We start from the raw sequence: 13,949 nt of genomic DNA, 5'->3' as shown, positions 1-13,949 counted from the left end.
AAGGTAAGTAACTTGTTCTTTTGGAAAAGACTTCTAGCCGCAGATTACTTACTTTATAATAGATACCACAGCAATAGCTTCCCCTGGAGAGTCAGTAAACTGGCTTAAACCAGAAAGTCCTGCAGGATAGAGCAGTCAAAATTCCCATCACAAAGGCCCTGACTGTCTAGGCAGTAGTGCTTCGGAAGCGTATGGAGAAACGCCCACATAACGGCCTGACATATGTTGAGGAGCGGTACCCCATATGCCAACGCAGTGGTTGCTGGCTTGGCCCTGGTGGGATGATCGATCAAACCTTATGGATGCTTCTCCATTGCCAAATCATAGCAGATTTTAATACAGAGTACAATCCATCAAGAGATCGTCTTCTTCTGTACTGCCTTGCCCTTGTTTGCTCCAGAGATTCTAATGAAATGATGATCATCCAGACAGTGATCTTTGGTGCAATCAATACAAATGCTAAGATCTCTTTGGATCCAAATGATTGAGATTCTCCCCCTCCTTAGAGGTATAAGGGGGAGCAAAAAATGTAGTACTAATGTAGTACTAATAATCATCTTCTGGCTAAAGTCTGAACTGGGGTGGTGTGGAGTGCAAACAAACGATGGATTTAGGTCCAGATCTCTGTACTGGGGTGAATGTATGACATTGTTCTGCATTCTGTCCATCAATTGTTGTTTTTTGCATTTGTCACCCCAAGTGGGATGGGTATGCTCGGGCGTGAGTCCCATGCTCTCCATACCACTGGAGTCAAGCTATCCTGGCTGAAGACGGCTGATAGCCAGAAACCGGTCCTAGGATGCTTGATTCCGGTCCAGGAAAGACATGGCTTGGCAGTTCGGGCTGGACTATTCCCATGAGGCACAAAGTCAAGGCTGACTTGCATATGGCCATGTCTGAACTGGGGTGGTGTGGAGTGCAAAAAAACGATGGATTTAGGCCCAGATCTCTGTACTGGGGTGAATGTATGACATTGTTCTGCATTCTGTCCATCAATTGTTGTTTTTGCATTTGTCACCCCGAGTGGGATGGGTATGCTCAGACGTGAGTCCCATGCTCTCCACACCACCGGAGTCAAGCTATCCTGGCTGAAGACGGCTGATAGCCAGAAACCGGTCCTAGGATGCTTGATTCCGGTCCAGGAAAGACGTGGCTTGGCAGTTCGGGCTGGACTGTTCCCATGAGGCACAGGGTCAAGGCTGACTTGCATATGGCCATGTCTGAACTGGGGTGGTGTGGAGTGCAGAAACACAATGGATTTAGGCCCAGATCTCTGTAATGGGGTGAATGCATGACATTGTTCTGCATTCTGTCAATCAATTGTTGTTTTTGCAATTGTCACCTTGAGTGGGATGTGTATGCTCAGACGTGAGTCCCATGCTCTCCACACCACTGGAGTCAAGCTATCCTGGCTGTAGGCGGCTGATAGCCAGAAACTGGTCCTAGGATGCTTGATTCCGGTCCAGGAAAGACATGGCTTGGCAGTTCGGGCTGGACTGTTCCCATGAGGCACAGGGTCAAGGCTGACTTGCATATGGCCATGTCTGAACTGGGGTGATGTTGAGTGCAAAAAAAACGATGGATTTTGGCCCAGATCTCTGTACTGTGGTGAATGTATGACATTGTTCTGCATTCTGTCCATCAATTGTTGCTTTTGTAAAGTGAAATTGGGTCACCTCCTTGGGAAGGAAGGTGGCCCATGTTCTTAGAACCAGTCTGTCCTGGAAGAAGTTAGTGTGTGGTGGAGGAATCGAGAGGGCCTGCAGTACACTCACCAGAGAAGTGTGGCTCAATGGTTAGATCGGCAGACCCTGTGCAGAGGTCTGGCCGGGACCAGGGTTCAATTACCGACGCGGCAGGGTCTTGGGCTCAATGTCCACGGACTTGATAATTCTCGCCTCGGTGCCTACTCTAATCATGGGTCCCCACTCTGCAACTCTGGGCAATAGCTTGCTTAATCTTCACAACGGCCCTAAAGTCCTGGGATGCCTGGTTTCACCTTGGGTGTGCCCAGTAGGGAGCATCGCACAGGGAAAGGCAGGATGGGTTCCACAGCGGTATACAGCGCCATGATGCCTGTCAAGGCTTTGCTGGGCTAACTATAACTCAAACAACCACACTCCAGACAGTTTGTCATAAAGTGGGTCAATTTGCTTAGCTGAGTTCCAAGCAACAGATGTATTCGCAGACGCATACAGATTCCGTTGAGGGACACCTGGCTACCAGAATAAAGTTGAAAACCACGGGAGGAAGGTCAAAAACATTCAATTCTCGCAGCTCAATCTCCAAGCATAAAGACGGATGTGCACAGATTCGGGCGCTGGACCCTGCCTTGCTGACGCCACAGGAGAACCTCCCAAAGGGGTAGCCTGATTGGAGGACGAATACTCATGCTCAGAAATTCAGAATACCAAACTCTCTGTGCCCAATCTGGAGTCACTAGGATAACTTGGGCTCAGTTGTTCCTGACCTTTTTGAGGGCTCGGGCAGGAGTCGTATCAGCGGAAAACCATACAGAAGTCCCAAGTTTCGCCCCAAGCGTTATGCGTTTCAGAGCTAAAGCTGCTTTGGAATGCTTACCCTCCCCACAGTCAACACAGTTCTGGATGTACCATATCCCAAGAGTAGTATCAGTACTGTAAAATGAACCCCTGGGATAAGGGGTCAAACAGGTTTGAAGATGGCAGCCAACCTTTAAGCTCTGTAGCATTGCTCAACTGCAGAATCTGCTCAGCCAACTACTGTCATTCTGTACCTGTTTTAATACTTCAGGAAACACTGCCAGTGAAAGGAGTACCATGTATTCTGGTATAAACTGCAGCAACCCAAGTGGTACATCATCAATGGGGGAGCCATTCCCATTGGCATGCAAATAATTAATATCCTATGTTTTTCCTGAGGGCACGTAAGGGGAAATACTGCTTGAAGGTGATTTGTTTTTTGTGCAATCCAAAACGGAATTTATTCCATTTTAATGGGTATTTTTCCCATTATTGCATTCTATGTTTCTAGGCTAATGCCTGGTGTAGCTAACGGTGATGCTACTGCTTGAATAGTCTGCGCAGGAGCAAGTGTTGATGTTCGCATTACAAATTGTGTAAGGCTTCTGCATATGATCACTAGATTATTGTATATTCCCCGTATCCGGCCTGCTAACAGACGGTCAACATTGGGATGCGGTGTGTATCCTGCTAGGACTGGCCATGCTGCCCCTCATTGCTGAGTGGGCCCAGTCTCTCGCTTTGTATACCATAGGGAAGGATTCCTTTAAACCAATTGGTGTGTTCTTGGTAAGTTAGAGGAACTTCTGTCATAGAGATATATATATAGCCTGTATGCTGTGTGAAGTTAGCATGAGCTTTTTAGGAGTTTAAACGCCATTTTACCTTTCTGCTGCTTTTGCACACGATGTGGTACTGAAAATTCCGGACCCGTGTCATATACATCGTCGTATCATGACGATTTTGGTATCGGCGGACCGGTAATGGTTCTGATACTATGCACAAGCATTTCCGTTATGTTCGAGTGGCGGAATCACCCTGAAATCGGATTTTTCGTCCGGAACCCTCGGGTTCCATTTTGTGATCGGCAGCCATTTTGTGATTGCCCTCACATAAGGCAATGACTAAAGGCTGAAACCAACCTGAAGGACACGTACACCTTTGCTGACTCCGCTGTGACCTGGGCGAGCTGACTCCACTGCCCGAAGCCAAACCTGTCCGGCCAGGTTGTTTCCCAGTGGCCGAGCGAGATCAGAATCAAGGCACAACATGCCATAAACCGATCATCGCACACAAACCATGCCTAATCTCACACACAACTGTCCCTGTTTCTTCTTTATGACCTGTTTTACAAGGAGGAGGTGCCCATTTTTATTAGAGGTCCGCCAATATCTGATGAAAGTTCTGGGCCTTGCCGGGTAATTGATTATGGACTCGACAAACTGAAATGTGGGCTTGTCATCATGACTCTGCTTTTCCTTTGTAGCGGAAATATGTGAATGGTTTACCGTAAAATAAGGAATGTTTGCCTGAAGCTTATTATTTTGTATATAAGGAGAAGCCTGGCTTTGTAATTTTGAGCAGTCTCCTGAGAACATACAGCCAATAAATACGATCTTTGACTTCACCAAGAAGACTCTGTGTTTCTGTAGTCTGAAACAGGCTGGACTCGAAGTCTTTGGGTGTTCTCCCTGGCACCGCTGGGTCCATAAAAACCCGGTATTTCAGTTGGCGCCCAATGCGGGGCGGTATCAGCGGTACCGGTCCAAGCCAGAGGTTCGTGAGGTGCTTCGTGTGAAAATTCTGGAGGACGGCCAACCACTTCATCGACCCCTGCATGTCGACGTGGTCTGAAGGTCTTTGCTGCGAGGTTCCCCGCGTCCCGACGGCTACGAAGGACTGCTGCCCTGACTGCCGCCCTGTTTTGGACCCTTGATGATTGGTAGAGCGAAACGATAGACGAGTCTTCTGGTGATGTCATCGATACCTCAGTTAAGTATAAGTGGAGCGTCTCCCCGTCCTTAGTTTTGTTTGGTATCCCTTCGAGGATCGCTTTGTTTGGAACTTGCAAGTGCCAAAACCAAAGGACTCGTGTATTCACGAGACTATCGTATTCGATAATCCTTTGAAGTTTGAAGCTAGACTAGAGAGCAAAGATGCCTGGTCTTAGCAGACTTGGAAATTTGTTTTGTCTTGGTTATAATAGGGATTCCCGATTGGAGGACTCGTGTCCGGTTCCTCCGATTGGAACTCCAACCTACGAACTATATGTGAAACACGGCATAGGCCCCATTGCATATAATGAAATATGAACCCGTTACACCAGAAAAGATGGTGTTTTGAAATGGCCCCAATACGGTAGTTTTGACACAGAGATTTTGGATAATCTTGAGGTTAAACTTTTTAAGAAGAAAGCCCGGCCGGCAATGTTTGACTCTTTTCGCATAAGGCGCAAGGAAGCCAAACAGAAAGAAATGAAATTAGCGAAGAAAAATAAACGAGGTATGTCAATGGTACAAGCTGCTGTTGCGTTTAGGGATAATGAGGAAGAGCAAGAGAGCGAACAAATGCATAGGATTAGGAAATTAGCGATAGATAAATGTTACCCAGTCTTGCCAACTAAAGAACAGGAAACGAGGAAAGATCTTGAAAAAGATCCTTTAATGTCACATCTATTAAGCTCGCCACCCCCTTATGCACAGAGTGCTATGGCACCACCGCCACCTTTAGCTGCGCAACATCCAGTTGTTGTGCCACCTGCGATTCCTCCACAGCCAGCTCCTCTTCCGTTGGCTACTGTTCCTTTGGCGCAGTCTTCTCAAGGGCCGCCAACTTTGCCTCCTACTTCGTCTGCTACTCCTACGCCTATTTACACTACTCCTTCTGTTTCGACCTTGGATCCTACTACTATTGTTCCGTCTTCTCTTATTCTTTCATCCTCTCCTTCTACAAGACAGAAAATGACTGCTGCCTTGTCTGGTCTTCTTTCTCCTTTATGGGGACATTTGAGTATGTCTCCAGTTAGTGAGCATAGACAGTCACATAGTCAGTTGCGTGACACAGATGAACGTACGGTTTTGGATCATTTGGCACGTACGTGGATTACGTATGCTTCCCAGTATGAACTGGAGGGTGTTATGGATGTTTTCCTTCAATGGGAAGAACCGAAGCAACGGTACGTTTTTGAGACGATGTGTGGATATCTCCATGAACAGTGGGATGCAGAAGTAGGTAAAGCCCCCAATGAGTTGTATCGTGTGCGTTCGGAGTTTGCGAAAGGGTCCATTGTGGGTCCCCAGGATGTTGGAAGAGCAGTTGCGACTATTTTGTCGTTTCGTAGTGACACTCCTTCTGAGCGTTTGTTTGAGTCCGACCCATCAGATAGGAGAAAAGCACGACAATATCCAATGAGAGAGGTCCCTCCGGTGTGGAAAGAAGCGGTTGTCGCTGGTGCAGGTAATAATCCACCAGCTGTACCGGCTCATTTCCAGCGTGTATGGGTGCATGTCCCCTGGAAACGCGCTGAAGTCTTAGCTATTAAGTAGTCTTTGCCTGACCCGCGCAAAAATCCGGCAGGGTACTATAAAGAGCTGACTCAGACTGTGGGTTCGTGTATTATGAATTTGGCGGACATCGACATGTTGTTTGGATATTTATCGGGGTCCAGTGTATAAGCCCCTGACGTAGTCAAAACAAAAAGAATACACTGTTCCCCCAAGGTAGGAGATGCAGAGGAACCAAGGGCAGTGAAGTGGGGGGAAGCCCCCTTTCGGAACTAAAACCCTCACACACCCAGCAAGCTAGGTGTCATGCTTCATCATCTGGGTTCTGCTCCTCGTCAGACTGGCGCTGGAATGTCTGACGGGCACCCGTGAAGGGGCTCTTTATCGGAGATCTTTTGTTCCTGCCAGTTGGTGCATGTGGGTATGAGGGTTTTAGGTGAAGTGTAGGCGTGAGCAAGAAGTGAAATAGTGCAGATTAAAAAAGGTAAGGAAGTCCATGGGAATTTTTATTAGTGTGGCTTAACTACCTCTTCAAAAACAGTGTAGGGAGGTACACTCACGGGTGCTAAGATCCAGTGAGGTGTGCTCTACCTAGTGGTCGGTCAACATGTTTCATGCTAAAACTAGCAATTCATCAGGACCTATGTGAAATTGTCCAACACGAATCAGGGAAGGACAAGTATTACCTTCCACAAGTAACCAGTAGAAGGCCAATTGGTCCTACCACAATCAGTGGAACCCTACTTGTGTAGCAGAATGGCGTCTCCGGACTTCTCCCGAGCGTTGGTACCACTGTTGTTGGTACCTGTACACAAGGTGGACTTCTCAATAAGACCTACCCGCACGCTGGCAAGGAAGGGAGGAAGCCGGAGCAATCTCCGCCCAACATCGTAATCAGTCCAAAGTGTTCTGTTGGCATTTACTATCTACTGCAATCAGGATTCGTGTTGCATAGTTTTCCAAAGTAAAGCAAAGTTTTGCAAATGTGATGCATTGCATTACATTGCATGAAGGGGGTGTTCCATGAGTGGCCCATGGGCCTTCCCATGCAACACCCATTGGTTTGGATACAAATCCCTGTCTACAAAGAATCGTAGGCAGGAATTTTTGCCTAAATACTGTCTCCCCAAGGCAGGTATATCAAGAAGAAATGTTTTAATTTATCCTTGTTTTTCCTACTTTGTGTGATACAAAGCAAGAAAAGTGTTAAAGGGTAGTGTTTGTACTTGAAGGGTTCCATTCTGGTTACTCGGTTACTGTGCATGCTAACACATCTGTTGGCAAGTAAAGCAAAAAATACACCAGTTACTCTAAAAATTACCTGTCAAGATCTCTTGAATGATAACACAGAAGCTGTAAATATCAGATTTGACTGTGCCAATCCTTCCTAATACCACTTCGGGTGCCGTCCAGTTATAAAGTTGTAATGGGACTGGATAAGGGGTGAGATTGTGGTGAGCTCCGCCATCTTTGCTGTAAAACATGACAGTGAATTGCGGTAACACCAGGGAAATACATTTTGCAAGTAAAACAATTGATAAATCACTAAAAAACAAAATGTTGTACATGAGCACACTGGAGAAGTGTGTTGAGGAACATAAAAAGACAAAACTGTGCAAAAATGTAACTTCAACAGCCCCAGTTTTCAATATCACATGACAAAGAAGAAAATATGTAACTGAGACTACCCTCTTTTTTTTGCAGTTTTTATTTAGCACAAACTTGGCTCAAGGGCACTGGAGCACCTTGTACAAGCACCAGTTACGTTATATAAAGTCACATTAATTTTTAGGCACTGCTTATCGCCACTGTTTCCTCTGAGTGACATTACAAAACCATTCTCTGTAAGCATTTACTTTCTAGTCGCTCAAGATATCTGCATTTCAGGAAGAACTACATGGCTTACATTCACAATACAACATAACTGCCCTAATATGACAAGGCTTTTTGCTGTCAATAATAAACTGTACTTCACCAATTCCTTCATAGATTTAAGAATTCAAGATAAAGCAGAAATATTTTTCTGGGTAGAGATATATAGTTGCTTACCCTTAACCCTAATTCTACGTCAGGACGCAGAGAGGATATTCTTTCTTCCTTTATTTCTAAAGCAGCCATTTTAGAGCTTAAACTTTGACTGAAAATCTTCATTTCACAAGAACCACAGCGAAAACATGAAGTGCAACAGTCAATCAGAGTCCACCAATCAGGAGCCAACAGCCCGATTAACTAATCTTGGGGCATATTACCAAGGGGGGCGATAGGCAATTATCGCCGATTTAATGTCGGTTTTAGGCCGCTAAGCGGCGATAATTCTATCGCTTTATTAGCAAGCTGTCGCTAACAGCAGTTAGCGTCAGCTTTTAGGTGATAGCGAGCGGTTTGGTGCCTGCTTTGCATATCAGCGATATTTATCACTAATGACATGCAAAGTGGGCGTACCCAACCTGTTAACGACTGAAAGCAGTCGCTAACGTCACTATCGCCTATTAGCAAGGCGGGCGTAGCGATGGAAATATTCCCGCTATCGCCAAAAACTAACGCCTGCTCAGACCAGTTCTTAGCCATGTTATCCAATGGGAGGTGGATAACATGGTTTAGAGCATTTTGTCGATAATGCTTGAATATCGCTGTATTCTCAGCGATATTCACGCTATCGCCGGAAAAATTATCGCTTTGGAGATAAACGTTGCCAATAGCAAGTTATCTCAGCGATAATTTCCGGCGATGCTTAGCGATAAAAAAATCGTTGCAAAGCCTAGTTAGCTATAAATATCGTTACTCGTTGGTAATATGCCCCCTTGTCCCTCGTCGGAATGTCTCTTTCTTTGCTGCTGCAGCCTTGAGATTTAAAAAAAAATAATTTTTGTGTAGTACTCATACATGCCACCATATGCTGAATACTCTAGATGGGATCTCTCTGTGCCTTTCACGCAAACAAACTCGATTGCCGCCCTGGTGTCTATGTGCGGCCAACAGGAATCCCCCAGAGGTAGGCTGTCTCCTTGTCCAACTCACTTTCCCTTCAATGGACCACCATGGGAAACCTCTGGCATAATCATTGGACCACCTTAGATCTTCGACCATGCCACCAGTGCAGACCACACCCTGTCGATACTCGCTACATCGCAAGCCATATCTGACTTACTGACCATCATGATATTTTTTAAACAGTCCGCAAACCTAGGAGGGGCCTCCGACTTCCATTCCCTACAAATTTCTCTCCTAGCTATGACTATCACATAGAATATAAATTGTGAAGCAAAGCTATTCATATTATATTCAGATGGCAAACCAAAAAAAAGTAGTCTAGGAGAACATATAATCGAAATTGACAGATCCTCCTCCAAAAAGCCACAAACGGCTTCCCAATATCCGGAGATCTCTGAACATTCTAAAAACATGTGTCGGTCATCTGCTGCCGGACGTTTACTTCTAGGGCAGTGATAAATATCTAGCGTGACCTTGGATAATTTGGCCGGAGTCCAATAAGCCCTGTATGCTGTGAACATATGGTTTCTTCTCAGGTTTGCAGGCTTTATTAATCTCTTAGACATAGAAAATTAATCTGTCATTATTTTTTGGACCTCCTCAGGACTATCAGATAAAAGGTTACCCCAGAGGTTTGCCAATTCAGAATACAAGGTATCTTTTACCCCCACAAACGACCTATACCAAAACGAGACCTCCCTTTTCCAAACTCCGGCCCTACAGATAGAATCTAAAATCCCTGTGTCCCCTTCAATCCCTACCGATTGGCTTGACCACCAGGCAGAAAGTTGATAAAACTTAAATCTTGTTAAAGACCTGTTGGTCAAATTCGTTAGAGACTCCCAGCTCATAAGGCATGAGTTAACACAAAGATCCCCCCATTTCTTAGAGCCTGCTGCTTTAAGCGGCTGATAATTGGTCTTGAAGACATTCCGGGGTACCGGGGGAATCCCAGATTGGGGCCTGTGTATTATATTAAGGAATCGCCAAAGTTCTCCGGACATAGGTCCAATTCTCCAATTCTTGAGCCTGAAGAATCTTAAGGCGGAATTTTTTATAAAATTTTTGGTTGCCGAGTTTGAAAAGAAAGAATTCCAGGCCCTGTGGCTGGTCGTGCAATAACACCTGAAAAAGGCGGCCCTGTGAAGAAGAATCTAATTTATTGGCCACTATTCTAAAACTATTGAGGTGAAAGGCATGGCAGTATAAAAATAAATCCGGCAGGCCAAACCACCTATTTTCAACCCTCTCCTTAATTACTTCCAGGCGATCCTGGGAGATTTTGCAGCCCATATAAAGGATCCGATCTTCCCTTGTAGGCTAGTGCTGTCCTTAGAGACAAAGGGTAATGGGATGGAATTAAAAAGAAAGGTTATTTTGGGAAGTATAGTCATTTTTCCAAGATTGACTCTCCCTTATAAGTTCAGTGGCAGACTTCCCCATCGTGTTAACATTTTAGAAATTTCCTTCGCAACAATCTGCCAACTGACTTTGGGGATATTAGTCAATTTTTGAGTAAGATGGATTCCCAAATACCTAATTTTTTGTTTAGCCCCCGGAATAACAGATAAGTTGTTCCACCCCATTATATCTGTTTTCTCCTTATTAATTTTGTACCCGGATATCCTTCCAAATTCCTCAGCCAGTTTGAATAGCAGAGGAATTGCCTCAACATGATTTGAAGTGTATAAGAGAAGGTCGTCCACATACAGGGCAGTTTTAAGCTCCAGATCTGCTATTTTAAAAGGTGAAATTATACAGTTGGCTCTAAGTGCACAAATGAAAGGCTCAATATAAAGATCAAACAATAGGGGGGACAGGGGACATCCCTACCTGGTGCCTCGGGAGATATCGAACCAATCAGATAGGCCTCCATTAACCAGGACCTTTGCTCGAGGACTCTGGTAAAGAGATTTAACTCCCTCAATGAAGATCGGAGGAAACCTGAACCTCGCCATAGCAGCTTAAAGATACGCCCAATTGACCTGATCGAATGTTTCGGCCGCATCGATTGCTATAATGGCTAGTGGCAACCCCCTCTCTTCAGCGAAGTCAATTGCCCCGATCACCTGAAACGTTAACTCGTTTAAGCTGTCTCCCTGGGATAAACCCTCTTTGATCTGGGTGTATGATTGTTTTTATAATTCTGGCGAGTCTAGTGGTTAGTATCCCGGAAAAAATCTTCAGATCCGAATTTAACAAGGAAATTGGTCTGTAGGACTATTTTTTGAGCATCTTTATTCGGCTTAGCTATAAGAGTTATAGTAGCTTCAGACCATGAAGGGGGGATACTGTTGCAGTGTAAAAAAATACTATTAAAGAGTGTTGCAAGCACCGGAACCACTGACTCCGAAATATCTAAGTATATCTCAACTGGCAAGCCATCTGGACCGGCAGCTTTACCACTGTTCATTTTCTTAAGTTGTTCTCTTATTTCCCTCTCCGTGATCTCACTAGCTAAATAATTCATATTTATTTCGGACATCTGGGGCAGATCTCTCTGACTCAACCACTTCCTAACCTCCTCTAGTCCAATGCTGGTGTCTTCTTGATATAAGCCCTGCATAAACCCCCAAGCCTCTTCCCTGATTGCCACATCCTCTAGAATTGGAAGGGCTGACTCCCTCTGAATTAACAGCTTGATGTTATTCCTGACTCTCTCCGTCCTCGATTTCCATACCAGGAGGGCCCCACATTTTTCACCGTACTCAAAGTTTTTTAATTTACTGACCTCCCACCTTTCCTTAATTATCTTATCGGCTGCAGCTTTAAGTGATGTTTGTAGATCTAGCAGCTCTTTCTCCAACTTCGGGATTCTATCCCTAACTGACAAAGCAGCCAACTGTAGTTCTAGATCTTTTTCTTTTATTGCTTTCAAATCATCTAATTCTTTTTTCTTAATGGTTTTCCTCTTATGAATCATTAGTGAACTCAGTAACCCACGGAGAAAAGCTTTAAACGACTCCCAGACTAGTTGTTCAGTACAGGAACCAATATTGAAAATAAAAAATTCAAAACTTTTCTCTTTTACCTCTACCTACGCCCTTTCATCCAAAAAGAGCATCCTGTCTAGTGTCCACCTAATCTCTGTGGGTACGGAACTCAACTTAAAAACTAATTCGACGACTAAATGATTGGAGATCCCCACCGGAGTGTGGCAAACCGATACTATATCTGCAAGCAGTCCCTGATCCATCAAGAAGTAATCTATTCTAGAATACTGCTTGTACTTCTTGTTATAAAATTAATATTCTCTCATAGTACCATATTTGGCTCTGCACACATCCAGCAGGTTAAAATCTTTCATAATATTTCTAAGTGTTGAAATAGTTTTAGTAGGAGCACCATATTTCGCCCTGAAAGTCCGATCTAAACCCTGGTCAAAGACCAAGTTAAAATCTCCGCCGAGTATGACGGGGGCCGAGGTCTGTAGTAAACCAACACCCACTTTCAGAAGAGGACCGGGATTGTCGTAATTCGGGCCATAATAAACGGCACAGGTAAAAGGTGAGCCGCATATCGAGAGGTTTGCCACAAGCCACCTGCCTGACTGATCGGTATCCCATTTCTGCACCCTAATCCCCCTATTTGCCCTAACCACAATTGCGACCACCCTTGTGTTACCTTTCTGCCTTGAGAACAATATATCCTGAACCCCTCCCACTCTACCAAATACTTGTTCACACGCATTTGACTCTAAATGGGTTTCCTGCAATAAGTAGATGTGGGCATCCGTGTTTTTTAAGTAACCGCAGACCTTGGATTGTTTCCTCCCTCCCCCTAGACCGTTCACATTCCAGGAGAGGATTTTTTAACCCGACCAGTACTTGCCTTAGCATCTAGAGCTTTAAAAAAATGTGGTAACTTTATTACGTATGAGGACAATTTTTCCATTTTCCCCTCCTCCTAGTGATCCCTCCCAAGCCCACCCCCGAGGAAACCTCCCTTCATACCTGGCGATGAAACCACCTTTGGGGGCCCCATGAAGGCAACAATTGACTGAATTATCCTCTGCTAACCTAAACGGCGACATGCTTTTATAGCATTTATGGCTTTTATAGCTTCCCCCACTACAACTGATGGTAATTAGTGTAATAAATGCAAGTGCCCATGCTAGTATAAGTGGAGTACGAGTGTAGGAGATTCCTATATTTTATATGTGTTTTTGTTATTTTTTTTTAACCCTCCTTATTATAACATCCTACACCCGTCCTATCGCTGTTCCCTCCTTCTCATCTTCATTTGTAGTCTTCTCACATCTCACTCAAATTCAATATCCTCCTTCCCCCTTTTCCCCTATGGACCGGAGTGGGATTTCTCAATCTCATTTGAGATAGAAGATCGTCAACATCTTCTGGCTGGTTGCAGCTGTACATTTTATTCCGCCACATAATCTTTAATAGAGCAGGGAACTTCATTTGAACTTGTGCCTCGAATGATCTCAGTTCGGGCATTCTGGATCCCAGTTCCCACTGCCTCTGGGCTGTCTTCCTCCGATATCTGATCGAATTTGATATGGGTTGGCCCGATGATGGAGAGCAGGTCGAGATAGGCATCTACCTAAAATTAGCTCCTTGACACTGTAAGTCTGGAAGTTAACAAGCATTTTCCTGGGGGCTTTTCTATCTGTGTGTAGCTTAAAGGAGTCCCTGTACACCCTTTGTATCTCCGCCTCCAGATCAATATCAGGCCGATCTTTTAAAACGTGAACCAGACAAATTTATAGGAGGGTCCAAGGGCAAGTTTAATGACTCACATTAGGTACATGCCCCAAAATCATATGTCTCATCACAAAAAGGGTACCTAAAAGTCAGAACAGAATTGTCACTCAACTGTGGATAAGGCCCCAACACCATACAAATAACACAGTGGGAACAAACAATGTGAACTAAGTGTGACAGTAATTGAGTTAAGACTCAAGGGCATAAGGGAAAAATTCCCATCAGAAACCACA

General features: G+C 44.7%; 1 protein-coding gene across 1 annotated transcript in view; it reads right to left on the bottom strand.

Moving 5' to 3' along the window:
* The window catches only part of TEX14 (testis expressed 14, intercellular bridge forming factor), a 1,917,691-nt gene that overhangs the window by 1,171,064 nt on the left and 732,678 nt on the right, over nucleotides 1–13,949 (bottom strand). The window contains exon 10 of the mRNA XM_086954052.1: nucleotides 7,326–7,477. Within this exon, the coding sequence (XP_086810178.1) occupies nucleotides 7,326–7,477 (152 nt within the window). The remainder of the gene's footprint in view (nucleotides 1–7,325; nucleotides 7,478–13,949) is intronic.

Source organism: Lissotriton vulgaris, chromosome 2_1 (genome assembly GCF_964263255.1).
Source record: "Lissotriton vulgaris chromosome 2_1, aLisVul1.2, whole genome shotgun sequence".
Lineage (NCBI taxonomy): Eukaryota > Metazoa > Chordata > Amphibia > Caudata > Salamandridae > Lissotriton > Lissotriton vulgaris.
This window is presented reverse-complemented; position numbering and strand designations above follow the sequence as displayed.